Genomic DNA, 27,539 nt, shown 5'->3' with positions numbered 1-27,539 from the left:
GAAGAAAATGAGAGGAAACCTGCCTCAACAACTAGCTGAGTTGCCCACTTGAGTCACAGCCAGTGCTGGATAGGGTAGAACTAACTTCAGCTCTGATTGTTTCAGGTACCTCTGATATCTGGTATACATCCACAGTGATCTGCTACCGAGACTCTCGTCTGCTCTGCATGAGAGATGCCATCACTTACTGGTTTCCTCAAACAGTAAAGGTCCACCTAAACATTTTTTTTTTTTGTGGTTTCCTATCTATCAACCACCTACAGCATCCTAGCTCTGAGTCAGCCACCTTCTCCTCTCTGCAGCAGGCAGTCACAATGACCTCAAAAGAAGCCCATATGAATGAGACACTGGAAACACCAAGCAAGGGAGGGTGCCAGAGCTCTAAAAACACCCTATTCTTCTCCAGCATACAAACATGGGAGTACCTGAGATCTTTAAGAGTCTGTTTGCACAAAACCGGGTCTGCAACTAAATCAAGATACAAACAATGCAGCATAGTACTTTTTAGACTTCATTTATCCTACCAAACCTCTTGAATCACAGACATACTCACATCCCTGACAGTGCACAAAACAACTGGTCAATAAACAATACATCAGATTACCTGTACTGTTTTACCACTGGATAGAAGTACTCCTGAAACACTGCCTCAAGGTGGAAGCCTTGTCAATAAAAATGTCTACTAATTCTCAATTGTTTCATGTACAACCATGATTTCCACAGTACTTTGAGGTACTTTTTGAGTAACTCAAAGTTACTTTCCTGTGCACATAAATACAGTTAAGACAATTACCAACTATTCTCCCCCTCTGATTTCCTAATTCAAAGCAAAGAATGAATAGCACTCTGCAGTTTAGAAGCACATGAAGAATGTAAAAATACTTTGTAAGTATGAGTGAAATTATTCTGCCTCTACCTGAAGACAGCACTCTTGTACCTACTGTATCTCACAGATAACACCAGAACTGGAAACAACGGGCCCACTACACACTATAGCAGGGCCTGAAAGCCCGCTGTGATGGCTCACTCACTAAGTAACTCTGCCACAGTTACAGCAAATGCCAGATTTCAGTGTTCAACTACTCTGCTGAGTTCCTAAATAAAGCCGAGATTCCAGAGGACACATTCTCCTACCCTGCTCTTGATTCCCCCCAGGTGCTCTTGAGCTGCTCTTAAAATTCTGAGTTGTGAAGGTAAGATGTAAGACTTCCCAGGCAGCCTAGTTCCACAAGTGGAAAAAACAACCCATCCAAGAGCAAGGTAAAAAATACAGCTATGCAGCTACTAAGAGAAAGGTCAATCTGCAAATTCCTACAAAATATAAAGGCACAATACCCTCTTTGTTATTTTAGGTGGGGTTTTATCAAAGGATATCAAAGAATACCCAGTACTGGAGGTGCTGGCTTCGTGACTCTAAAAATCAGGCATCAGATTTTCAGTGGACCTGAAAATCACAAGCTGGGATGTTTCTGAATATTTGACAAGGGCAATTTTTGTCTTATAAGCAGATCTACGACATCAATTACTTTAACCATTAAAATGCTTTTGCATAAGCTCAAAATCTGTAAGCCAAGGCAAATATATGATTTATGAAACAACTTTTTAATGCAAGCTGTTTCCTTACGAATGTAAACAGACAAATCATTGTGAAAACATAAGAAACACATCTTGTGCTACACAGGAGACAAAATCCTCACCACAGTGAACGCAACAGAAGATTTCACCCAACAATTCTGACTGTCAGAAATTGAAAAAGAAAAGAAAATTACCACTATTTTTCCTAGAAATTTCTTGCAGCTCCGGCTGTTGCTGAGGTGAATTTCTGGACAAGTGACTTTCAGGTAGCTTCTTGGACATCTTCACAGGACAGAACTCCTGTTCTTTGAGCTCGACTAGATTTTCTGAAGTTTTAAGGTTAGTTTCCTTAGGAAACATACATGTTTGAAGATCTTCCTTCAGATCACACTCTGAAGAAGTATTTTTAATGAGAACTGTATTTTTCAGTGCACTTTCTTCTTTACCCAGAAAGTCTTCTGGAAGAGTTAAATTCTTGTTAACATTTATGCCATCTGCATATTTGAGAGTTACCCAGTTCTCACTGACAACATCAGTGCAAATGTCCTCTTTTGGTGCTGAGATTTGGTTCTCTGCAATCTGGTTTTGTTTCTCATCAGTAGCTGCAATGGCACTGCCAGCCACCGTGTTTGGTTTCTGCTTACTGTAGTAAACTGAACATTTGTGTTTCTTCTGAGAGTGACTGTAGGTCGCAGGACTCCTCTTTGCTGCATTCTGACTTCGGCTGGAAGAAGTGCCTACAGACAGGAAGCCCTTCCCTTTACCTTTATCTGAGGAACTATATGAATCCATAAATGTCTTGCAGCTTCCCCTTGAGAAAAAAATAAATTGAGATTTGCTTTTATCTATGAAGCTATCATGAATTGTTTTATAGCATAATTTTGTAAAAGAAGGTGGGGGGAACAGTCACAAGCTACGACACTGGATTGGGTATTCAATTTATCATATCAGCTAAGCACATTCTGATTTCAGGGGGAGCTGAGAAAGACTCGGACTTCGAACACATTTATATGCTCCAGTAAGTGCCTAACCGACCACTCAAGGGGGTCAGAACTGAGGACCACTAATGTATTTTCAACTCTTTTCATAGCTGCTGTGATGGATTCTTTACTTCTTTTTTGTGGTTTCCTATGTACTGCTATCATAGTAAAGGACACATGCTTTATCTTTTACTTCCATCACACAATTTTTACCCTATGCGCTACTAACAATAATCAAGATTTATAAAGTTCTTCCATTTCTCTTCTGTGGAGATGAGACCCAACACTAAAAGCTCTCTGAAAGAGGCTGCTTGGAACACCATCACCTCTAAACCAGCCCACAACAATATCAAAATACAAACAGACAGAAAGCATTACTCCACAATACAGAGGGTACCAAAAAAGAAAGGCAATTCAAAAGTACACTTACTTGTAGGAATCAGAGTTGATTATGTCAACAGAGTTGCTGTTCTGCTGTGGTGAAGAACTAGGATTTGGCCTCTGTCTTGATTTCATGAACTCTGCTAGGATATACTGGGCTTGCTGGAAGGCTATTAGAATCACGCCGAGCAGGGACAAACTGCCAAAGAAAACAACAGATACTGGTGTCTACAATTTTCAGGAGTATTCAGTGATAGAGTTAAAAAGCTTTAACAAAATGCATTTTCCAAACATTTTGTTAGTAAATTCTAAATAAGGAGAAAACAAGAAAGCTCAAAACACAGTTTAAAAATAAATAATAATTGTAATGGTCTTTTCTTTACCTTTTTTCTTTATAGCCCTTGCCAGTTATTCTCTCAATAAAATCACTCAGCCAAAGGCTTTCTTTACAAAGGAAAAAAAATAATACAGGAAAAAATCCATCCTAAAAAAGCTAATACTTGATTTGAAGATCAGTTAGAAGTCTCATTACCACATAATAGCAGCATCTTATAGTATGATACCTACCAGTCTTCTAAGTACTTTCTATTAATTTATGACAGTTATGTCATTATTTTGATGTTTATTTAATACTGTCTCTTTCTTTTCCTAAAGAAAATACTGGCATAAAATGGGCTAAAAATGCCACCACACTTTTGAACTAAACTTGAAGCTGCAGAATATCCTCTTTCTCTGTTGTCTTAACTGCACCAAATACAAACCAATCAGAATAAAGATCTTTGTAATTCATCAAACCATTTTCTCAGTCACACAATAAAAATTTTGTCAGCAGGAAAACAGAAGGAGAAACTCCTGATCTTTCAGATCCCTGCAGTCTCCTTCTGTTTGCATCCAGAACCAGTAATACGGTCCTTAGTGTTGCTTCACTTATGCTCTGTTTTCAGTGTCAAAACAACAACGCAAGCAGAACCACAGCGTGCATCCGGAACTCAGTGAGGTGTGCATAGGCACATGTATGTATCACCACGACATTCACATTCACCACTTGTTAGTACCGATTGTAGGAATTCAGATTGGTGTGATGCAAGCACTGGGGATCATCTATGACAAACACAACATTCACACTACACAGTGTGAAAGCTTAGTTAAAGAAAACAAGAAAAGAGTTTGCGTAGGAGCAGAACCCTTAATTGTTGTACAAAGGTACTGTCCTCTTAAAAGCAGTTCACCACGTGCAAGCAATGAGCCAGCTAACACAAGCCAATTAATCTTTCTGGCTAGCCTGTTTAGCAGTGTGCCTACCAAAAGCTAACAATAAACACAAGTATTTTTCAACAAGTGAGAGGAAGAAGGCAGAAGGAAAACCAGGTCTTCACTTGGTTGTCTGAAACTTTATAGACAAAACTCATGTTAATTTTTCAGAAATACTTCAAGATAATCTACCAATCCAGTCGATTCTATTTATGACATTCAAATACTAATATGTTACATGTTGTCCTGTGTTCAGCAGTAGCAGAAGGGGGGGAGTGAAAGAGCAGCCACGTGGTTCAGGGTTGCCGGCTGGGCTTAAACCACGACACATGTGCATCTCTGCTGTGGCCAAAGTCTTCTTAGCAAGGGTATTCCTGTGGGGGTATCCTAGCCTTTTTTTCCTCTGCAGCCTTAACATGGAGTTTATTATTAGGAGCAGAAAGAAATGCTTCACAACTCTATCACCAGCTACTGCATCACACCTAAGCTGTCCAAGCCGTCTGTCAGAAGTGTTGGGACACAGATGCAGTAGAGATTCAAGCCCTATCACCACTAAAAACCTAACACAAGCCAAAAGTGCTTGTGTTAGCATGGGTCCCTTTCGAATTGGTGCAGGGGCCCTGAAAGCATTACCTTACAAAGAGGACAGTGAGCCTCCAGAAAGACTCTTCCCAGCTGGGTCCTGGCACCACATCTGCACACAGTGGTAACAGATGGTGAGGAAGAGTCACATTGAGCGTGAAGTGGAACTCCAAATCGGCAGCAGTTACAAGTGTAAGCTCCCGGATTACCCAGGAAGATGTAAAGTCAGGAGTAAATCTGTCAGGAAAAGCAGGCAGAGCTGGTGTTATTTTTCCAGTGCTGGATTGAATTTAATTTTCTGAGTCATGCTGATACCAAAAAATACAAAATAACTTCAGATTTAATAATATATATATATAAAAGGCAATGAAATAAGTGACCATTGTCTGCTTAGACTATGCAGATGCCATTAGACCATTATAGAGGTAAGACTGTCAAGTTGTCAATTGTACAGGCAGCATTACTTCAGAAAGGGCCAAGTACTACAGTATGTCTAGAACAAGACAGGGAAGGCAGAAGAAAACATCAAATTTGTCTCTTCTTCTATTTATTTCCCTGACCCATACCATTATTCTATTTGACTGCCACAGGTACTGCTAGAAGGTATGACTTGCTTTCCAGTCAGTAGAGGTGATACTTGTAATGAAACTGCAGATGCTGCAACACAGTAATATTAGCTCTACTTGTGTTTAAGTCATGATTCTCACTCAACAGGATTTTAAAAAGAATCAGTTTTAGATTATGTGCAATGTTAGGAAAACATGACTAGATTGTGGTCAGGCTACTTGGAAAAAGCCAGGGAATAATAATCAAATAATAAGAAAAAGCCAGTAGCAAAGCATTTCTTACTCTTTTATTGTGACAACTGTTTTGCTTTAGTTTATTACTTCATAATGCACTGATAAGACACATAATGCTGCTTTTAAAAAATAACTGAGTCTTACAAAGACACATTATTATCAATTTGTTAGAATTACCCTTAGTGACAAGGGGAAATGCTTTTGAAATCTGTATTTGAAGCTCACCAAATTTTATGTGAGGGTGTGCTATTGGAGTGTCTGTCACTGAGATTAACTACTTCAAATTTCCACTTAATTTGTCAGCAAATTTGTCAGTGCTTACACAATGCTTATCTCTCGTGATGAGTTCTGAGCCAAGAAAAATTCCTGACAGTCTAACACTTCAAATCCATATCCTTGGCAACTGTAACCATTGATTTTCATTGATGAAATTGTTATAGGAAGAGGCCCAATATTCTCTACTTTGAAGTTCTTCGTAATGGATAGAATTTGCTTGCTGTCTTTCAGTTCTTAAAGGAGAGAAAAAGAAGAATTATTTTATAGTGTTTAAAGATTATTTTTCTTATGTTTACAAAAACTGCTATTTTTACTTTCAATCTAACAAAAAATTCAGAAGTGATCAACACTGATACAGACTGATTTGCAGTAGTATATTTCTATCATTTGTAACTATCCTCAGTCAGTGTTTTGAGAAAACAGAATCTACACCTCTCATTACCAAGCTCTCCAGCTTTTTCTATTTCAACATCCTGTTTACCTTACAATAATGTGTATCTGTACCACTATGGAATAACGCAGCCAGTTACAAAATCAAGAGACTTGTTTCTTCTTACTTACGTCGTCTGCAGTCCATTAGTGTAGCTTCTGGCACCTTGAATCGAAGAGATCCTCCTGTACCAGGTAGTCTTCCCCCTACTTTAAGCAATTCTTTGGCTCCAAAGCCTTCTACATTGACCACATCCAGAACAGTCAAGTTGTTTCTGCCATAATACAAAAAGCAAGCCATCAGCCACTAAACCACAAATGAAGTTTGCAAAATCACTGCTTTGCTATCTAGGTGCCAATCCAAGACAACAGTGTTTCAGTAACAGTTACTGGCCACACGAGGATAGGTTTCCCCTAAATATAGACCGGAACACCCTGGAATCAGTCACCAGTGAATTTCACACAGTGAAGGAACAAGCTCTGTGACCACTGCCACTGGATAACAACAGTTCCACCTAGTGAAAATGCTTGCTTTTTCCATAAACTATCTTTTCTTTCAGAGACAACCAATGAGTGGCTGCACATTAGACACACTGGATACTCAAATCCTACCATTATGAAGCTAAATTGAAAATAGCAAAGCCACCCCAATGTGTTGCTCACTTAACTCAAAATTACCTCAGTACATTCGTATGCATTTTATAGCCCACTGGTCACATACCAAGGGAAAAAAAGGTGCTTTTTTAATGACTGAGGCATAAGGCACAAAGACCCTTTAAGCATTTTTTATTAAACTGGAGGTATTCTGACTTTCAGATTTTGACCATTTGTCTCTGCTTCAAGATTTGTCAAATTCCTTTCCACATTGAGTTATTTGATTCTCACTTACAGCTGAAACTTGGCTTACCTGATTAAAATAAGGGAAGCTACTCTTCTGTAGTCAACTGGTGTAAAAATTACACCAACTTTTCTAGTTTCCAGTGGCTGCAAACTTAACCAAAGCAGCTCAGAACTGCATTCCTGGTTGATGAGATCCTCCCGATATGCATTCTGTTAAACAAAAATGCACTTCTTATTCACAGAAAACACGTGTTTAAAGATCTCTATAAAAAAAGCACTACAACTTTACTTAGCACCACATAAGATATTTTTGGCAAGGTGCAGTAACTGCTAACTAACTTGTTATACAAAAGTCTTTCAACTTGACAACATAAAACATCAGATAAGGTTGTTTATTTGAGCAAAAGTTCATATTACTGCATTTATTATTATGAGGAATGTATTACTTCATTTTTAAAATCAGATTTTATTTGCTCAAATGGAAAAAGAAATTATATAGTGTCCTTCATACTCAAGGAATCCTGAAACACTTCACAACACAATGAGAACTGACACTATACCAACTGCACAGGGAAATGTGGCAACCATTATACCCTCAGCATAAGACTCGCAACTTGATTTAAGTGAGAAAGGGACTGTTGGCAAGTATGTTGACCATTTAAGTCACTGGAAACAAGCCAAAGTGAACTCCCTACCATATTAATTGAAGACCAGAACTACCAGAAGTACACTGAGTCTGGAAATAATGTGAGTTTTTTTCCCCACAACACCGCTGTTTATTCTTTTTTCCATTAAAAAAAAAAAAAAAAACACCAAAGCAAAACACAAAAAACTCTAAAACCTTCTATTCCAGAAGTTGGGGTCTCATCTTAGAAAGGGGTGATCAGATGCCTAAAGCAGTCAAAACAACTGTAAACATTACTAAACGTTACAAAACAGGCTCTTGCTCGGTGGTTTTTCAATTCATGGCTGTTGTACTAATGTTTCTTCTGATCTTTTCCAGTCCAAACTGTTTTTATTCTTAGTCCATTTTATGAAAAATGAACATACAAAAAAGTTTCAGAACCTGCATTTAACAGTCAATATTTAATAAAAGCAAACCACATATGGCATTTGCAAACTTCACCCTGTCACTCCCTACAAACAAAGATACTCATGCACTCAAAATGTGAGCCTAACAATTCATTACACGTGTATATAGAGTGACTAAGGAAATAATGACAAATTCAAAAAATGTAAATATTAACAGCTAGTGATTTGCTAAACAAGTCAAGATCCATCTCATACACGCTGCATACCTACCTAACTATACATGTTCCCCCTAGCTCTTCAAGTCTCTAATGAAAAACAGGTATTACACACATTGATATAAAGATCTACTTCTATTTTTCCATTTGGTCAAGCACATGGTGTATAGGATTGTGGAAACTCAGTCCTAAACAAGTACTAATGGAACTAGCTTCTCCTTTTCAGTGTGTGGCTACAGGCTGGGATTTATGAACTGCTGTCTCCTCTCTTTTACAACAACTCTTACAACTGTTGCCAGAAAGGAAAGGTCAGCTTAGATTAGTATAGCAAGCACAGTCTTTTCTTTTTATAAGGTATTAACATTTCATTAAGGTTCTAAAGCACATGTGCAGAAATATGTATCTACCTAGGACATTAAAGAGGTGACTGCAGCATGCTCAAACTGCAAGGAAAATATCAATTCCAGGCTTTTGTACAAACTAAAGTCTAAGAAGAAAATCTCTGGGACCCTGGACAGTACTCTGGGTTGCCAGAATATGCCAATATCCCTAATACAGCATCTTCTCTATTCCTGTCATCCATGACCCAACACCTCAGGGTTTAACCACAGTTCAGCACTGGTGTGACACAGTGAAGTGTTATTACACTCATGCTAAAAATGAGGCAATGGGAAACAGAGGCAGCTATAACATCCCAACCTGAATCTGGGGGAGTTGCAATGAGACTGAGCTGAAGCAGAAATCCAGCTTTCCTCTCCCTTGAGCTATTGGACAGTATTTCCCTCTACTGAAAAAATTATCAGCCAGCTTCTGACATAACCAGCTTAAAAGCCTGACACTTCATGGACAATCAGTGGCTAAATGTAAGTCCCAACACAGAATGCAAACTGTGGCTCTTCAACATGTACACACGTGCATGCACACACTCAGACTCAAACTCTGGAAAAGAAAGGTAATTGCAAACATACAAACCTGACAGAGAATCAAGAAAACACTGTTAAATTGCTTTAAATAGCACTTGAGAACAACTCAGATGTAGTGTAGATAGAGCTTTTTCTAGTGTATCAGAACACTTCTATCAAAATTAGCCATCTTACCCTGTAAGAACATTCATCCATGAGCCTGAATTCAGTGGTTGTGAAATTAATAGCTTGCACATTTATGCTGAACCTAAATAAACCAAAACAAAAAATTAAGCACTTCAAACCTAGCCTGTCAGAACTACACTGACTTATTTTTAGATACTGGCATTTATTTTTAATAAAGAATACTTTTACAATTGCACTTTGGCAGATGTGAAATAAATGCGGGTCTACATTTTAACACAATACACTACAAATCAGTTTTATGTGGATTCCACACATTTGGAAAACAGACTGGGCATTTCAGATCTCTCAGCAAAAGATCACCACCAAGAAATACAATGTCTAAGCCACACAAACACAAATGCCCCAAGGCTTTTTCTGCCTGCATAACTGTTAAAAAATAATCATTCTCAAATCTCATTAATTTACTCAAATACCCCTCTTTCTGCTCGTAATTTGTTTGGGACAAAAATCTTATTTTCTTTCACATACTTTGTAAATCTAACTCACTTACAGCAGTTATTTGCCCTGACAGCAGATTGTAGGCATTTCACATTAAGGTATTAAAAACAGACATAGGACAACCAATAGGTAAAATTTTTATTATAGAGGACTAATGGACCTCCAGCCACTGAACTCATAATGCACTTGTCACAACTTTCTGTGACATTGGCTTAAAAGAAACCAGTTAGTGGACATGATTTCTGGTAAACCTAGAACATCTGCAGAAACAAAAGTGTGCAAATACAGGAAAAATGTAATTTCAAATCACTAGAAAGAGTCTATGTGGAGATTCTATTTAGTATGCAAACAGATGTAGTTATTAATGTGCATATATACACACACACACATATATACGCACATACTAGTACTATGTAAAGAAATGAGATTAAGAAAGCAATTATACAGGGATTTGGAACCCAAATCAGTAAGCGACACTTAAGCACATGAGCAGTCCCACTGGCTCCAACTAAGGAAATAGTTTACCAACAGTTTTTCAAAGTTAAGTGTGACAGACAGGGCTCTTCTTCAACCAGGGTTTTTACTTAAGAAAAAGTGAAGAGGAAAACTTTTTCTGGTAGAAAGGCTCAGATACATCCCTCCTCACCCATCAGTCTACAGACTCTGTATACTTCCCAACTAGCCTTGCAGGGAGATGCACATCCCTAGTACTGCAAGTTGCTCCCCTCACCTGGGCAGTTTGCGCAGGCTTGCACTAAGCCCCAGATCTTAAAAGATGACAGATTATAGTCTACAGGTGGCAGACATAAACTTGCTGAAAGCATGCTCCGTTTGAGCAATGACCAGGTACATTACAAAGTCAGGCTGCTCTGTAAGCTGCTCTGAACATTACTGTATCTTCAAAAATGGGTCAGAACACTGTCCCCACCTAAGCTACACTGAAAAATTAAACCATAAGCAACAATCAGATGGCATGGGAAATAGATATTTTTAAAAGGAAAAAAATGTATCCTGAGATAGTCATTACCATTTGTTCAGTAGACTCAGTGAAGCTTGGGGATCAGGGTAGTAAGAAAGAGGCAGAAGCTGCAACGTAACTGGGAAGGATGAAGGGTTTCTTAGTACAAAATATTTTACCTAAACAGTTTGAAGGGGAAAAGAAACAGTTAAAAACGACATACTTGAGAACTGGAAGGTAAAATCATTCAGCACTGGTAATATGATCTGCATTTTCAAAGGACTTCAACCTGTCTTCTGTTTTAATGCAATATAATCATATGTGCACAAAGCTGCATGGAACAGCAGGACATGTCACTACAATGTTACCATTTGTCAAAACAGCTAAGAGTGCATGAAGAACCACATGTGCAAATATACAGGCCTTCCCCAGCCCCTGAACAACCCTTTCATTTGGATTTTGATTCATGCAGGCAGATGTGAAGACAGCTCTTCCACAGAATAAGGTGAAGTTAGGGAGGTGCTACTCTTTCTTACAGAAGTCTGAGTGCAATCAGGTTATACACATTACTATAATGACTGATAATTAAATGGCACAAATGGAGTATTAAGGTAAATCACAATATGTGCATATGAAAACTATCTCTGTATGACTGGTTCTGGCCCAGGCTAGGTTAGTAGAGACCTAAATCTGACAAACAAGAAAGAGGCAACCATCAGTGTCATTGAAAGGCACATTACAGATCTCCCAAGCGCTGTATCTCTTGCAAATGTTTTACACACTTCTGTTGCATAAGACAGTGGCATGAGGAAGGCTATGCTGTAACCACATACATCCTTAATGACAATACACCCTATCCCTAGTCCCTTGTTCAATTATTTTACCACATGCATGTAACTTATGCAATGATGCAAGGAAAGCTTTTACAGCCATCAGCAATTGTTAGTTAAGACCTACACTGCTTTACTCCTCTCCTTGTATTAATTATTACAGTTACGTAGCTAGAGAACTTCTCAAAGAGCCACAGGTATACAAGTCTGGTGTCTTAAATTAGACTTCAAACACTGATCTGCAAGCAGTATTAAAATGCTAAGTATCACCCAATATTAACTGCAGACAATGCTATTTAAACAAGCTAAACATACATCAACTCAGAAAAAGTGCAACAACAACCATCCTCACCATGCTACTTTTAACTGCTGTGGCACTGAAGTTGAGTGTAAGGCCAGGCTCTGTAGTCATCCGTGGCAAGAAAAAGGCAAAGGACTCCTCTTCGGGCTTCTTCTGGTGAATAAAGCGAGACGATCCTAAAATACTTCTCCTGCTTTATTGGAAAAAATAGAAAACTTTGTTAATTTTATTTTCTCTTTTCTTTCAGATGAAGAGCAAAACAAATTATGATTTGCCAGAACCTATAATTACACCAACTAATCTTTCATTGAAAATATTCTTCCCAAAATTAAGTGCATAAAGCTGTAATCTAGTAGTAGAGAGTCAGTAACTTATGTGCATCGCTTCAATCTCCACTTTTACACCTGCAACACAACTGTGGTTTTCACAGCTCTATCTCCTCATTCTGGAAAGGGGCTGGTGCACTGTATCTCCACAAGAGTTACTCAGTCACAACAACTGCTTCCTTCCCAACATCCCCAACATGCAGCATCCATTAAGCCAGGGACTAAAAAACCTTAAAAAGCTATTTAAAGACCCTGATCCTGAAAAGACTCCTACGAGACCTGTTGATGCAACTCCATAAACAATCTGATAAAACATGCTTTGACTGGTTTCACACTGGGTAGCTATGGTTGTTATACTAAGAATATTATTTACATTCTAAAGCCAGGCATCTGAAACATTTACTTATGGCTGGCAGTGCCTTGAAATAGAAGCTGGGGGTGTTTGGGGTACTCTGAAACTCCCAGTGCTTCAAATTAACAAACAAGTGCAGGAAGGCCAAAAAAGTTTGTTCTAATTAAGAATACTTCAGAACAGAAATACTCTTTCTTACAAAACTGTACTGGCTTGAATTAAGAACTTCAACAGATTCTATACAGACCTGCAGGCTTCCCCACGTCTTATTTTTTGCCATCTTTCATAAAGTTCACTTGCAAGCTCAGAATCCACATCCCAGGCAGAACGGTCCAGAGAGAGACTCTTCTGCCAAAGCAGATTTGCTAAAATGATAACAGATTTTTCATATTTTACAGAGATAACATTTGCTCCTTCCATCAATTCACTTCTGAACACAAGTAATCGGTATCTGCAAAGGGTCCTGACACAAAAATAAAGCAAGCAACCCACTTTTTCCCTTCAAAGGAAGCATATGTGCATGTGAGGGTAAATACATGTGAGTGTATACATATTACTGCATATATCTTCTTTGCTTAAGATATCTGCAAAACACAATAATTCTATATGCAAACAGAAGTACAGGTATAGCACTGGCTTTGTATGCTCCAGTGAGCTCTTTTTACTGTTGCTATTTCTAATGCATGCCATTGAAAAGTCATTATGTTATCGGTAGTCGTTAAACAGAACTCTGCTGATGCCAATAAAGCATCAAGATCATACACTATTTTCTACATAGTGGTACAAAATTATAACATCACAGCACAGCAGGGAGCAGAACAAATCCCACAGGTTGGCAGAAATGATGTTTATATGTCAGCTTCTCTTTTTGAGCTGCTGATAATTTTCTTGAATTCTTCTCAAGATAAAATTGCAAGGCTTTACATCGCTCTAAAGATTAATGCCTTTTAGAAAGTCAAGCATTTTCACATAGCAGAATACGGTTAGAAAAGCAAACTTTCAAGAGAAAACAAAAATGGCTTATTTTGAAAATACATGTATTTTATTTTACAATCCTTAGGGTTTAAAGTAACCAACTGAGATCGATGATGACTGGAAGAATCCAGCTACAAGTTCTTTAGGTCAGTGTTTTCAGGCTTTAGCATTGGACTTTTTTTATTTAACAAATACTACACTAGTATCCTGCATTAGAAGGTAGAATATCTGTACATAAAGATCTGATTATGTTCAGATAATCAGATGTGAATGGAAAATAAATAAGGACTCACATTTATCAGAAAGATTTCTTTCTAAAGATTAAAAAACAAAACAAAAACCAAACAAAAAGCAAACACTTGCTTCCAAGATCTGTACCTAAATGTGCATATGTATCAGTAATTCTTCAAGCTGTATGTTACCATTCGGCACCTCAATTCTTTTTACATTTGACTAACTACTACTGCCTTATTCATACCCTCATACAAAATGCACTGCAGGAAAGCACCATTGTGAAAACATGTTTGGGAGAGTATTCTATTTAGCATTTCTTTAAAAGGTACCATGGTACCATTTACTTGTAATGGGTACCTATGTTACCAGTACTGGAATTCTTCACTGAGCAGAGATTAAAAAAACACTATTCAGAATCAGTTTTCATCAGATTCAACATTCTCCAGGAAGTATTATGTCCATGTAATACCCAACACTATTTTGGTAAATGCCAGCCAGGTACAGGTAATGCTGGGAACAGCTCCCAGCATTACCGTATCTGCAGATAGATTCCTCAGTTCCAGAAAGAATGAGACCCTTTCTTTCTATTTCACATGATACAGCATTAAGGATGCTATTTTAATGAGCCTGATAAATGGTGTTTTGCAGAAATCTAGGACATTATTTCTGTAAGAAACAGGTAAAGAGAAGGCATTCAAATTTAACTATGACTAAAGGCAGGATATTGGTCAACATTTGTTTTCTGTTTCAAAGACTTCCCAGGATCTGGACCTGGATGACACGCATTGCCTAACACTTCAAGCTAGTTGGCAGCTTTACCATTCTACCACAACATCTCCAGAGAACATGCATATGAAGAAAGAAAGGAGCAGTACACAATCAATGAGAACCTGCAGCAGAGTCTTAAACATTAAGTCCAAAATGTTTCAAGACAGAACAATAGCTTAGCATGTGCTATGGAATTAGAGGTCTGAAATACTGCACAATGTACTCGGAGCAGGTTACTCAAAGCCATTTATATGCTCCCAGAAAAATGGATATTTTTAAAAGACATAAAACTAAGTACTCGCATTAACAATCTCAATATTTTCAATTCAGGTCCTGCTAGATAAAATGGATTTTCTACAATGAAACTACTAGCAGATGCAAAAAATCCCCAAGAGAAGCCTACCTGAATCAGACTTTCCCAAGTAACACTGAATATCACAGTGGGCAATCGCTTCAAAATGAAGATCTCCCTGCTGGAAAAACAAAAACTATAGCTGACCACATGATGAGACAACAAGACAAATTCCAGTTTCTCAGTGCATAATTTAGACAAGTCAAGAGAATTAAGGTTGTCTAGAGGACTGCGATCCCATCACTGTTCAACTCTGGGGGCTTAACTTCTCAAGCTACAGAACGGTTTCACACAATGGTATGATACCAAGTTTTTCTTTCAGGACTAAGGGACAGATTTCTGGCCTAAGAAAGAGGCTGCTGCATTTTGATTTGCAGTGCATAATAATCATACAACACAACTGAATATGGTACCTTGGACACAGTCGAATATATCTGCAGAGGTATTTCAAACATTATTCCCACATTTGTGGCCAAACAAATACTAGACAGCACATTTGTTACAGTGTCTTTCACACTGAGCTTCAAAGAAAATACGTTCCAGCAGCCTGGAGGCAGAGTCAAAGGTTCGGCAAAGTTCAGAATCTAGAAAGAATTAAATGACAAGTGAATGAAAACCGGTACAGTATTTTTGGTGCAACTGGTACCTTGAAGAATGTAAACTTTCTCTTCCTTTGTGTTTTTGCTGTTATTACATACACATATGTGCCCGTAACTGATCCGTACAGTGCACATATGTAAATCTCCTATCTAAATATACGAAGAGCCAATTAGATGCCTACATCATGTGCTTATTCATAAGCCAGATTTGCCTGGTTTGAATCAAGCAATTGCGCGAGTAAATTATTGGCTTTGCCTTCTAAACTTCAAAGCTCATCTATGTAGTAAAGACTTCCACTACAGGCTATGAAGAAATGCTGAATCCTATGGAGCACAAACACACATGCAACAATTCTGAGAACAGAGCAATGGTATATAATTTGATGCATCTGTAGCTGCAACTCAAATGAAAGAACAGTTGTTAATGAAACAACGCAAAAACAAGCCGGACAGTGAATAATGCCTGCTGAGAGAGTAAGCTCTTCAGAACCTAACATTTATGAGCATACAAATATCTTTTTCAACCAGCTCTGAGAACACAGAGTTCTTCAAAGGATCTATTTTGTATGTTGAAGGACTGTATCCCTAAACCAAAGACAAAACAATACATGAAGCAGAAAAAAAGGCTTACCTTTAAAACATTTTTCGTTTCTCTGGCTATGAAGACTTCTGTCAGTTCAATGCTGAAGTCAAAATTGTTTGTAAACCATATGGACCAAAATCCTGAAGTATTATGGTGTGGTTCTATATGAAACAATGCTGCAGAAGGATCTACATCAAAATACCTGTAGGTAAACACAGAAGAAAAATAAATACATCTGCAACTGTCCTTGAGCACGCATAAGAGATCCACACAAGGATATAACTGTAGTATTCTTGCATAACGATGCTCCTTTAAGGTTTTAAGGAGAAAGAACAGAATTATTTCCTTTGGCATACTTACATAGAATATCAAAGTAAAAATTGACAGGAGCAATGCAAAAGAGGTAGGCAGGTTTACACTCTTCCTGTGCTATATAGTATATCACTACCTACTGCTTTGGAATATGGTAGCTTGGATGAAGTGTGCAAAAGAAGAAAAGACTCCACAGTTTTTTTATAACTATCCTGGTTCTGCATAACAAATTTTATCACGGACTCTAAGCAACATTTATATGATATAAGCTGCTAAGGCATACCTCTTTATTGGCTCCTGAAATTCTTCTTGGATAAAATACAGAACTACTACTTGAAATGTCACAGGTCTGTTTTGGCAAACGACACAGTAACAATAGCAAGAAGTCTCCTCACATTTCTTGGAATTGTTCAGTGACAAAACAAGCTAACCTCATTTCTTAAAGTAGGGTACAATATTCTTCTGACAATATCAGTGAATGTTAACAAACAAACAAAAATCCATTGTCAACCTACCCTTCCATCACAGGACAGGAAAGACAGGCTTTTAGTGTTGCAGTGCCTTCCAATTGATTACTCTTCTTGTCACCATAAGGACTTTCACTGTCACAGGATGCAGCTGGGCAAAGAACAGACAACAGGAGAATACAACATCAGCCAGAACAATTTTCACATGAGGGTTTGGAAGAACTCTACTAAGAGGAACATTTGTTAGTCCAATTCTAACACAGGTAGACTAAGCATCTAACTGCTTATATCCTGATTTTCAGAGGTTTCAACACTTTGCTTTAAGAATTTATGAATGCTACACACCTTCCAAAAACACATGCACAAAAAGGCTGTGAAGAGCAGCCCAAGCAATTTTAGCCATGTGCGACTGCCTCAGCATTCTTACTTATCAGTGCACACTGCCTCCTTTTAATAAATGAAATCCTGGTCTGAAAAAAAGCAATCACTTCAAATATAGTCCTTTCTTCTTATTTTCCCTCTTTGCTAGGAAAAAGAAGTCCCAGCATTATTATGAAAGCAGCCTAGTTCACAAACGTTTAAAGTCTGTGCACTGCAGTCTAGTGGTCAGAATAGGAAACAGGCTGGAGTCAGGAATGCCTAAATGTTAATCTCTGCTCTTCCACAAACACGCCTGGTCCCAGGCAAGCCTCTTCAACGATCCTGCCAAGAAATGTCATAGAAAATGACCACCCAAGCACAACAGCCTTTTAGAAAATATATTGGAAACAGAAAAATAACCACAAATTATAAAAGGATGTTGAAAAAGCATATTCAGTAATTATGCTTACCGAAAATCAGCTCACATTTTAGCAAATGCTTTCTTCCCTTTTTTGTAATATGTATAGCTTAGAGCCTTCGATCAGCAAAAGAGAAAGCACATATACATCAAAATGGTGGAAACAATTAGAAGAAAGAGTTCATCCTCCTTCTCAAAAAAATCCAAGCAAGTTGATTCTGAGGCCTTTCAGGGTCTCTTATCTGATGAAAAACAGCTACTCTTTTATAATTAAATCCTGTTTAGTATTATAAGTACACTGTACCTTTACAAGAAAGAGAAGCAACTTTTGTAAAGTTAGTAGACGATGAAGATAGCAGTACTGGCTCAAACTCCACAGGTGACGTTTCTTTTTGCGACAACTGCCGTATTTCCTGCATGAAGACAAGACACAATAAAATCCTTGTAGAAGTACTAACATTATTAGTGTAGCTCCTGTATTAGTGTATCTTCTTATCAAATTTGCAAGCTAATATCTGCCATTTTCTCACATCTTTTAAATGAACCCATGGATTTTTATTCAAGTTAACAACTCTTATGTCTCTTGAGATAGGTATCTGGGCACCTTTAAAGATACAGAGGCGTGACATTTGCTACCAGGAAAATCAATCTGCTATTACAGAGTAAACCAGTGGGCTAATTAATACCCCAATCAAATTCAAAACCCTAAAATATGACTTCCTTATGCTCACAATTACCTGTATATGTACAAGGCTGCTCCCAGAATGCATGACATATACATCTACTGAGGAATCACCTGTCCAAAAGAATGAACACTGATGTAAGTTGACCAAGGACAGAAGCACTCTTGCTTTGTCAGATACTCATATGAGAAGCAATCCCAATATAAGCATAAGAATCTTTGTGAGACAGCTACCCTTGTAAAAAGAACGAACTATTCACATCTCGAGCTGGCAATTATTTCATAAAGGAGTAAAAGTCCACTCAAGCATTTTGGCCATAAACATGAAGGCAAACATCAACAGGGAATCTTCCTTCATTATCTCCTAAATCCAAGATGGAACATTAATACCCCTTTCCCATGGGCAGAGAAACAGGAGGCAGAGCTAAAGGAAATGATGGCTGATGCTACCATGACTTTCTAAGTTTAAGTGCCAACCTATCAGTAGCATGGGATTGTCCAGTAAAAACTGTTCTGTAGGCATATACAGCTAACTAAAGATCCTGCACACCGCTTCAAACAGCAAGCATTATCAGGAGATAGTGAGAAGCTGGATTAGATCCTTAACATCTTTTGGGCTTAAAATAGGAATTGTCCTATCAGCTGGTAGGGTAGTAACCTGTTGACTAGAGCAACAGGATATGGGTATAATTCAGGTTTCACTTGCCAATGAGATGGTACGACTATATTGGCTAACCACCCTTCTTCACTGGAAAAGTTACGTTCCCATTCACAGGACACTACAAACCAAAGGTAGAGGACCAAAGGTAGAGCAGCAGGACAGAACAAGAGGTAACTTATACCAGGATGGTCATCACACTTCCATGAGGGAAGACTACCTGAGCTTTTGCCCTTGCTTATATTTTCATTGCATTAGTAGATGCAGGCTGACATAAGATGACATTCTCCCAATTCATCAGGCACAATTTCTAATAATGAGTGTGCTTTGCTCAGCTGCTTGAAAGCAACACTACAGCTGCCAGCTTCCAAAAGAGAAGCTGGTTCAAGATACTGACTTTGAATGAGCAGATGGTCCACATATCTACAGCTGCTTAAAGCACATACTCTTCAATCTTTCCAGCTGGCTAGTTCCCCTGGGCAGACCTTGCCTATCTGCTGTCCCACTCTAAGTGCTAACACACGTGCTGTACATGGAGACTAATACAGCACCATATTCCCTTTTGCTAGATCTTTCTCTCGAGACCACATCTCATTTAATTACACAAATCAGAGGCAAGCAAGCACTGCTGTTTGATATGGTAAAGCACCATATCAAACGGAGCAAGACCTGGAGCTTCCCACTGACAGCAAGTCCAAGGGCTAGACCAACCTCTAATGTAGTGAGGACTTATAATTGCATTATATTTAATAAAAAGCAGTCTTAAGAGCATACATCTATTATTTAACCATCAGAAGTGTTAACAGTAAGCCCCCCTGACACAACAGATGTCAACAATTCTCTGCCAGCATCAGAATAAATGTATGCCCACAACTCAGCAAAACAAAGTACTAGCATCTCACTGGCAGGGAAACTAGGTTTACAGAGGGTATTTCAGTTTCAGCTCTACATAAATATCACATCTCAGAACAGGCACAGGAAAAAAGCATATGTTTTTTGACTAGATCTTAAACAGAACTTCACAAAAGAAAACAGATCATGTTCTTTTTTCACTAGTATGTTAAAAAAATATTATTTTAATATGGATTCCTAAGCAGTTCCTTCTTCTTTAATAAGAAAGTAAAACTGGCAGAAATGTCTAAAAGAAACTATTCCGACAGATTGCAAAGCTCCATAAGTAATGTAAAATCCCCTGGATTTAGAGGATTTGCTCACCCAAATGATGTAGCATTAAAAAACTGCAAGGAGTTGATTGTTTTGCTTGTGGAATTCTAGCTTACAGGAACAAATGATGCGCACATCTGTATTACCTCACTACCCTTCTTTCCACAACAGCTACTATTCCCAGTGCTGTACAAACCATTCTGCCTTCGCAGTTCTATTATGGTCAATTTAATTAATGTGAAACCAGAAATGCAGCTGTAGAAATCAAAGGACCATGACATTTTCCCATACTACGAGGGACTAAAGAATGAAACAGAAGTAGTTTACAACTTTACAATCATTACCTTCATAAAGAGCACTGTGCTCACAGTAACTACCTTAAACAAACTAGCTGACAAGCTGTGTTTAAACTGTTAACTGTTAACACTTAGCTTTTTCCCTTACTTGCACAATTTGGCTGCCGCTGAATTTGACTAGATTTATCATATCAAATTGCAACTTATGTATAAAACCAAGTTCTATTACAATTAACAGTCATATTTAGGACTTACCCAAGGTCTTCGTATTTTCCATTGCTACATAAACTACAAAAAGATTCTCCAGTAAGTATTGTCTGTGCTCCACAAAATCTTGTTGGGCATTTTCCATTCTTACCGTTAAGCTCATTTCTAGCAGCACTGGGTCATCAGACATAAAACAGCAACTCTGGAGCGAGACAAGGGGATATGGTGTGTATGTGGTGTGAGAGGAAAAAATTAGTACAGTAAGGTATTTTTAGAAGTTAATCAAAGGTATTAGCTAACAGAGAAGGTTACCAGCACTTTGGCGCTGGCAAAACAGGAGTAATTAGGACCTCAGCTAAAATCTCAGCAGAAACCAAAGACAGTGCGGGTACAAGCAGCACAGCAGAAACAAAGACGAAAAACAACTGAAAAGGACACTGAACCTTGAAAGAATGCAAATTTATAAACTGTCTTAGTCAGTCTCACCTCAGGGACTGCAAAACAGTTTCCTTTGTTAAATCCTCTGCCTTCAATAAAATGTGCCATAAACAGACTGATGCATGTGTCTTAATGGTAGGAAGACAGCTCATGTTCACTGGTCTGTTTATAGTTAATTTTTCCAAATCCTGTGTTTTTTGTCTCCATTTCTCACTGAAGTAATTTTAAAAAACAAACATACATGTACAATTCTTAATAGAAAACACTGTCGTCTGGCTAGAATACTTCAGATAAATACAAACAGGGTCTTATTGCCTTCTCTAAGTAGTGGCTGCTGTTAAGACAGCTGGATCTCAGCAACTACAAAGACACAGACACCATTTCACAAATTCATGCCAACAATGCAAAAACAAAACTAGGTAATCAACAGTGAATAACATAAATTGGTCCTGCATCACACCACGAAGGTTGTTAGGCTTCAATGCCCACCAAGAGGACCGGTTTGCTCAGGAGGAAGAGGAGAAAACCACTCCTGGCACGTGAAGTCCTCTCATGAAGCGGTAGCAATACACCTTCAGCTAATCTGAAGTGTCACAAGGAGGTACAGTGGGAGTAGGGAAGAGTCTTTGGGAATGGAATGCCAGTTCACTGCTCAAACAACATTAAAGAAACCATCAGCACATGAAACGGCTGTCAGGAGCAGGAGAGGAGACCACTGTGGAAACTGGAGCACAAGGATGCTGTGACCCTGAAAAGCTCACACCAAAGAGCAGGCAGCTGCACTACATGCAATCTCAAAAGTTCAAGTGCATCTCAAGCTTAGCCTTATTCACCCAGAATCAAACATGGGAGTAAAACAGCACAGGGTCACTGTGACATCTAACGTACAGGAATACAGCTATAGAGTCCAGGCCTTGTCACACTTGATGGAAGATGCTGTAGACCACAGCACAAGCCTATCTATCTGATCAAACTAAATATCCCATCGAATACCATTAGCACTGTTAACCAATACCCATTTACTGTGTAAGGACATTTAAGGAGAGAAGGGAAGAGGAGAATCAGATAGCACTGCCCAGGAGGATGGAGAGACCTACTGTCCTGAAGGCTCAGAGGTTTCGGAGGGGGCTTTTCTGCTAACAAGCTCACCCCTCCTCACCTCTGCCCAATGCCAAAGCCACCTTCAAAGCCTCTTGAGCACAGAGCCCAGACTTCAGCTTCCCAGCTCATTGATTTCTTGTTAGTGTGAACCGGAAACTTGAGAAATGCTTCTGGAGAAAGCGAATTACAAGCATCTAATCACTTCTGTACCTCACAGAAGTAATATAACATCTACACATTAAAACACAGCCTGCTGGTTTGGTATTGAGGGAGGGGGGCCATAGAGGTATTTGGTGTCTTTTTCCATCTCCCCTCTTCTAAAGGTTGTAACGTAATGTATGTGACATTTCATGTATACCATAAGGTACCATTTTATAAAGGCATAGGTAAAAGCACAATTTCCCTTTAAACTAAGACACTGGATATTGTATTGTTGCTAAAACTTCTAGAGCTGTGCCCCTCTAAATTTCAACTGAAATAAGACTTAAATAGGTATAAAATTATAATAAAACACACCTTAACTTGCTGATATGCATCATTAGGTAAACTGCATTCAAGGTGAACACGTAAGAGACTGGCATTCGTAGTTTCTGCCTGTAAGAAAGGAAAGCAAAGACAACATCAAACATCTGATTCAAACGTGCTTCAAATCCGATTCACACACCACAATTTATAAGGATAACAGGACTGTTTCCACATATGCATGACGCAAAAACATAAGAAAATTTAGAAAATAAATAAAGTTGCTCTATACAGTAGGTGAATAATCAATCTCCAATTCTCAGGAACTCTGTCAATACCTGCTTACTCATCAAGCTATTATTCTACACGAATATTAAATATTTATACAGCATCAACAGGAGCAATGCTTATAAACTTTCATGTTTCAATAAACTGTATTCAAGAGAGACTTTTCTGTGTAATATAAAAGCTTCTTTCCTTGTTTTCTGTGTATTTTTGTTGCTGATTAGATACTACAATAGAGTTGCTACCCCAAGAACATAGTGATTCTTGGACATAGGCTTCATGCCAAAATGGAAAGACAGAAAATAACTTGTTTTGCCTTTTTGTTCATTTGGAACAGGAAAAGAGAAGACGACACTGACTCTGCCAGCTTGTAAAGCACTCATAAATCTAATGGGGTAACAGCACCAACAAAGCCCAGTATAGTTCATGAAAGCTCTTTGGAAATCTGGACTGCCAAATTAATTGCACAGACTGCTCAGCCAGAATATCTTGATACTAAATTAAAAGCAAAAATAAATTAGAATGCCCGACTTGTCACTCTATCAGAGCCTTAATTACAGCAAAACTAACTAGTGATTTTGAGACTTATGTGGAACTCCCCCCAGTTTCTCATGCGATACTTAACTAAATATGAGTGGGGTATCTGCAGGTTCAACTTTCTGCACATGTCAATGCAATTGACTTTAAAGAATGTCAATAATGATAATTATTGACAATGTCAATATTATGTTATTATATTTATAATAATTATCTATATATTATTATATATTTATAGCAATTATCATTACTATATATTATGTCAATATTACATTATGTCTATATAATGTCAATAATGCTGAAAAGCTAAACTGTGAATCGAAGTTTTTTTCTGTATCCAGCACCCTATTTTGCATCTCTCTGGGATAGGCAGAAGGGGGCAGGGTGCACCTGAGCAGAAAGTAGGTTTACCACATGCGTGGCATTTCATGGGGTCCAGTTTTAGGCAAGCACAGTCAAAAGGAAGCCAATATACAGACATTCTGCATTCCTGATGCAGACAAATTTCACATCAAAATGACTGGGACTTCACACAAGAGGGCGATGTAACCTCTGCAAAGGTGGAGATCCACATCCCAAACCCTGTCCCTATCGCAGCTCTTAGGGGAACATGAAGGTCTGCCACCATTCTTTTTGACAAATGCTTTTGTCCTCATCAAATTTTAAGAGCAGAAATAAAACCCCACTCGATTCCAAGACATGCACCACTTACTAACCTCTCACAGCCACGACTGCTAGTGTAGGTTTAATGAGGCAGTAAGGCTACACAGAGAGCAATTTTGGAGCTGCTTTTCTGGTCAGATAAACCTTGATACTTAGGCTTCCTCTCAGTGGTTCTTGAGAGAGCACTACCACTTTCCTGGTCCTACATAAGGAGTTGTTAGCCTTTATTCAATGCCATTGTAGTTTAAAGAAGTTTGAGACCGCATACCCCTATTAAAAAAGCTAAATCATTTTTCCAAACTTTTTTTTTTTTTACTTTTGCCATGGCATACATCTAACATGAAAAACTGCTGCCACCTTGAAACTGAAGCTGCTAATGTATCACAGAGATGAAAAAAAAAAATGCAACTGGGGTGTATTTGATGTCGATGTTTTCTGCACAACTGCCACACACACATCCTTCCCCCCTCTTTGAGAAGCTCTCTTCAGAAAAGGAAAAGGGTTTTCATTTATCTAAGGCAGACAACAGATGCATAACTGTCATGCCCACTATCTTACAGCACTGGTAGGACAGCTGTGTTAGCCATAAAGCGAAGATAAAGCATCTGTGAAGAAAACACTGTCAGAGGCTGAGTTTCCAAGACAAACCCAGGACCATGTCCACATCTCCCAGCAGCACAAGCACTCCATTTACACTGTGAATATCACTGCCTATGAATCAGAGCAGGGAGCTGAGTTATGCAGCATATGTTTGCATCAGAGAACTGCAACAGAGAGGCATGGCACAAGGGAAAAGTCAGAGAGAGTGCTGCAAAGCAGTACAACCACTGCCACATCATTACCTGGTGCCTCTATTTTGTATATGAAGGCATAAATACTTGCGCATACACACTCTCAGCACACACAAATCCTGTGTGAGCTGAATAGAGAAGTCTGATAGAAGCCACACAAACTAAATTCTTCCCAGTTTTGGCAAGTTCTTACGCTTTAAAGAAACAGAGGCCTCTGTCAAAAAAAGAAAAAACAACCCTGAAAACCTGAACCATCTGATCTGCAAGGAGCCCCACTCTCCTGGCAAAGGTCTAGGATTCCCAGTGGGGGACACTACAGTAGGCAACTGCTTAGGAAATAATTCATCCACCAAAAGAGAGACAGAGCACCCACAAGACAGCTGGCATGGGCCAGCTCAAAAGCCACCAAGCAACCACAGACCCAGAGTCACTTTTAGGGAAAGAATTCCTTATTCTGCCTCAGGTGTCTGTCAATGGCTCTAACCAAGATTTTCACAGAGATGCTCCCGCATCACGATTGGGACTGTAGAGTTCAAACCACTTCCTGGAGTTTGGCTACAGTATAATCAAAAAAGAGCAAGCATTGAACAAGCCTCCCCTTCTTCCTGCAGGCTGATACTTCAAAGTTTCTGTCCTGGACTAGCCCTGGCCCTAAAGAGCTTTTTCCACTCTGAATGGTGTTAATTAACTGTCCCTGTAATAATGATTCAGCAGGGTTTCATCAGTTTTTTGCAGGCAGTTATCAGGCTGGCACACCAAGAAAACTCTACTGTCCAACTACCTTCCTTCTTCACACCCAAGCGCCACACTTGCACGTATTTGCTTCTCTGATCTTCTTGTCTGCTGGCACAAAACACAGCTTAAAGTCTTGGATTCCTGCCAGTATTTGCAACGTTATATTGGTTCATAAAGTCTGAACTCCTCCGGGAAGTCAGCAAAGTGATGCCTCTGTCTCCTACGATAAGATGCTCTACCTTGCAGGTCACTCCTCCATTGACATTTCCAGTGTGTTTGTACAGCATATTGAACACAAAGAGGCAGTGACGTAGCTGCCCTGACAGTGCCATCCAAATATTAAACAATGCCAAAACCTAGATAACTGGAGCAAAGACTACATCCAGAAGTTGGATAAACAAAGATGACCTATATGTGCTCCACCATCTGTTACTGCTTAGTGGTAACTAGCCACTGCTGAATGGCCACGTGGACATACTGTGAATTCACAGTGTCAGGAGACAGGTCTTCTTTCCTCCCGACTGAGTGAGCCAGGAGCTCAGAAACCCTGGGATCCAGGACCACAGCCAGAGCGTGCTCATCCTGAACCGTTCAGAAGCTGAAACTTTGAAAAGAATAACAGAAAGAGAGTGAAATTCAACAGCAGAGAAGGCAGGTTTGTCTTTCTTTTTCTTTCCTTTATTAATCTCAGGAGTTTCTGCTAAAAACCCCTGGGGGAACGATGAAGAAAAAAGAAAAGCCTGTGCACCTTTGTCTATTAAAAGATAAGAACAAGCCTCAAAATCAATATAAGTTTATTTTTCACAAAAAAAAATGCAAACATAAACTGTATTTCCAATGGAAATACTACTATAGAGGTAAACTTTCATCTGTAATTCCCATGGATACATCACATTTCAAACATAAATGCTCTGCAGAGACAAAATTTCATCCATATCCCTATGTACAGTTCTGGTCAATCACCTTGAAAAGAACTTTTACAAACTGGAGAAGCTGCAGAAAGTGTTTGTCAATTTGATTAAGAAATGGACAGCCCATAACTGAAGAAGATACTACAGAGCATAGACTGTTCAGCTTGGTAAGGTAAACATGCAATGACACCTACAAATGCTCAAGGGCTTATACCATGACAGCAGCAGAAGTTATATAAACTAAATGCGTATCCTAACAAATATAAATAAATATTTATATAAACCATCCACAAAGCAATTTACATTGGAAGTCAGGTGTAGGTCTCCAACCATCAAAGGAATAAGAACAAGTTTTTGGGGGTTATGGTAACAATGCCGCCAGCAGTTCTGAGAAGCCACTTTACTGAGCACGTGATGGGATTAAGTGATGTTACTTTCTTATCAAGGCCTTTATGATCAAGAAAGTCAGTATTACCAAACAGCTTAAACACAACCACCTTTAAAACAGTGGACACAGAGGCAAAAACCAGACACACACCATGCAGCACTCAGTGAGTAAGCTTTCTCACAGGTTTCCAAGCAGCAGACTTCAGAGGGAAGGATACCTATAATGTATCAAACTAGACACTGCTGCCCAAGGTGACAACTCATGCATCCCAAGATGACAAGAGATGTGTAAATGAGGCTTATATTATCCTGAACTTACAGTGGTATTTTACCTCAGTAAAAATAAACAGGGAAAAGCAAACATACACAGTTAACTGAGTACGACTGGTTTGTTTCAAATGCTTTTTCACTACAGACCTCCACTGTGCGTTTAATAGCTTTGTATCTTTAAGTTTTCCCATGTGTAGTCATTCACTCAA

At 38.7% G+C, this 27,539-nt stretch overlaps 1 protein-coding gene across 5 annotated transcripts in view; it reads right to left on the bottom strand.

Annotated features, from left to right (window-relative positions):
* TMEM131L (transmembrane 131 like) overlaps positions 1–27,539 on the bottom strand; it is an 83,133-nt gene that overhangs the window by 13,072 nt on the left and 42,522 nt on the right. For 2 of the 5 annotated variants that reach the window (XM_065692963.1, XM_065692983.1), the window contains exons 8-25: positions 22,806–22,883; positions 20,799–20,952; positions 18,481–18,539; positions 18,048–18,156; positions 17,014–17,116; positions 16,235–16,388; positions 15,418–15,588; positions 15,056–15,125; positions 12,923–13,040; positions 12,049–12,190; positions 10,936–11,045; positions 9,459–9,531; positions 7,182–7,324; positions 6,407–6,549; positions 5,892–6,078; positions 4,821–5,006; positions 2,986–3,135; positions 1,770–2,386 (exon numbers count right to left, since the gene is read on the bottom strand). In XM_065692963.1, the coding sequence (XP_065549035.1) occupies positions 1,770–2,386; positions 2,986–3,135; positions 4,821–5,006; positions 5,892–6,078; positions 6,407–6,549; positions 7,182–7,324; positions 9,459–9,531; positions 10,936–11,045; positions 12,049–12,190; positions 12,923–13,040; positions 15,056–15,125; positions 15,418–15,588; positions 16,235–16,388; positions 17,014–17,116; positions 18,048–18,156; positions 18,481–18,539; positions 20,799–20,952; positions 22,806–22,883 (2,767 nt within the window). Of the gene's footprint in view, positions 1–1,769; positions 2,387–2,985; positions 3,136–4,820; positions 5,007–5,891; positions 6,079–6,406; positions 6,550–7,181; positions 7,325–9,458; positions 9,532–10,935; positions 11,046–12,048; positions 12,191–12,922; positions 13,041–15,055; positions 15,126–15,417; positions 15,589–16,234; positions 16,389–17,013; positions 17,117–18,047; positions 18,157–18,480; positions 18,540–20,798; positions 20,953–22,805; positions 22,884–27,539 lie in introns of those variants that run through there. The other 3 variants (XM_065692973.1, XM_065693000.1, XM_065692990.1) reach the window with 2 other exon arrangements.

The sequence above is a fragment of the Lathamus discolor genome, chromosome 1, assembly GCF_037157495.1.
Source record: "Lathamus discolor isolate bLatDis1 chromosome 1, bLatDis1.hap1, whole genome shotgun sequence".
In the NCBI taxonomy this organism is placed as follows: Eukaryota; Metazoa; Chordata; class Aves; order Psittaciformes; family Psittacidae; genus Lathamus; species Lathamus discolor.
This window is presented reverse-complemented; position numbering and strand designations above follow the sequence as displayed.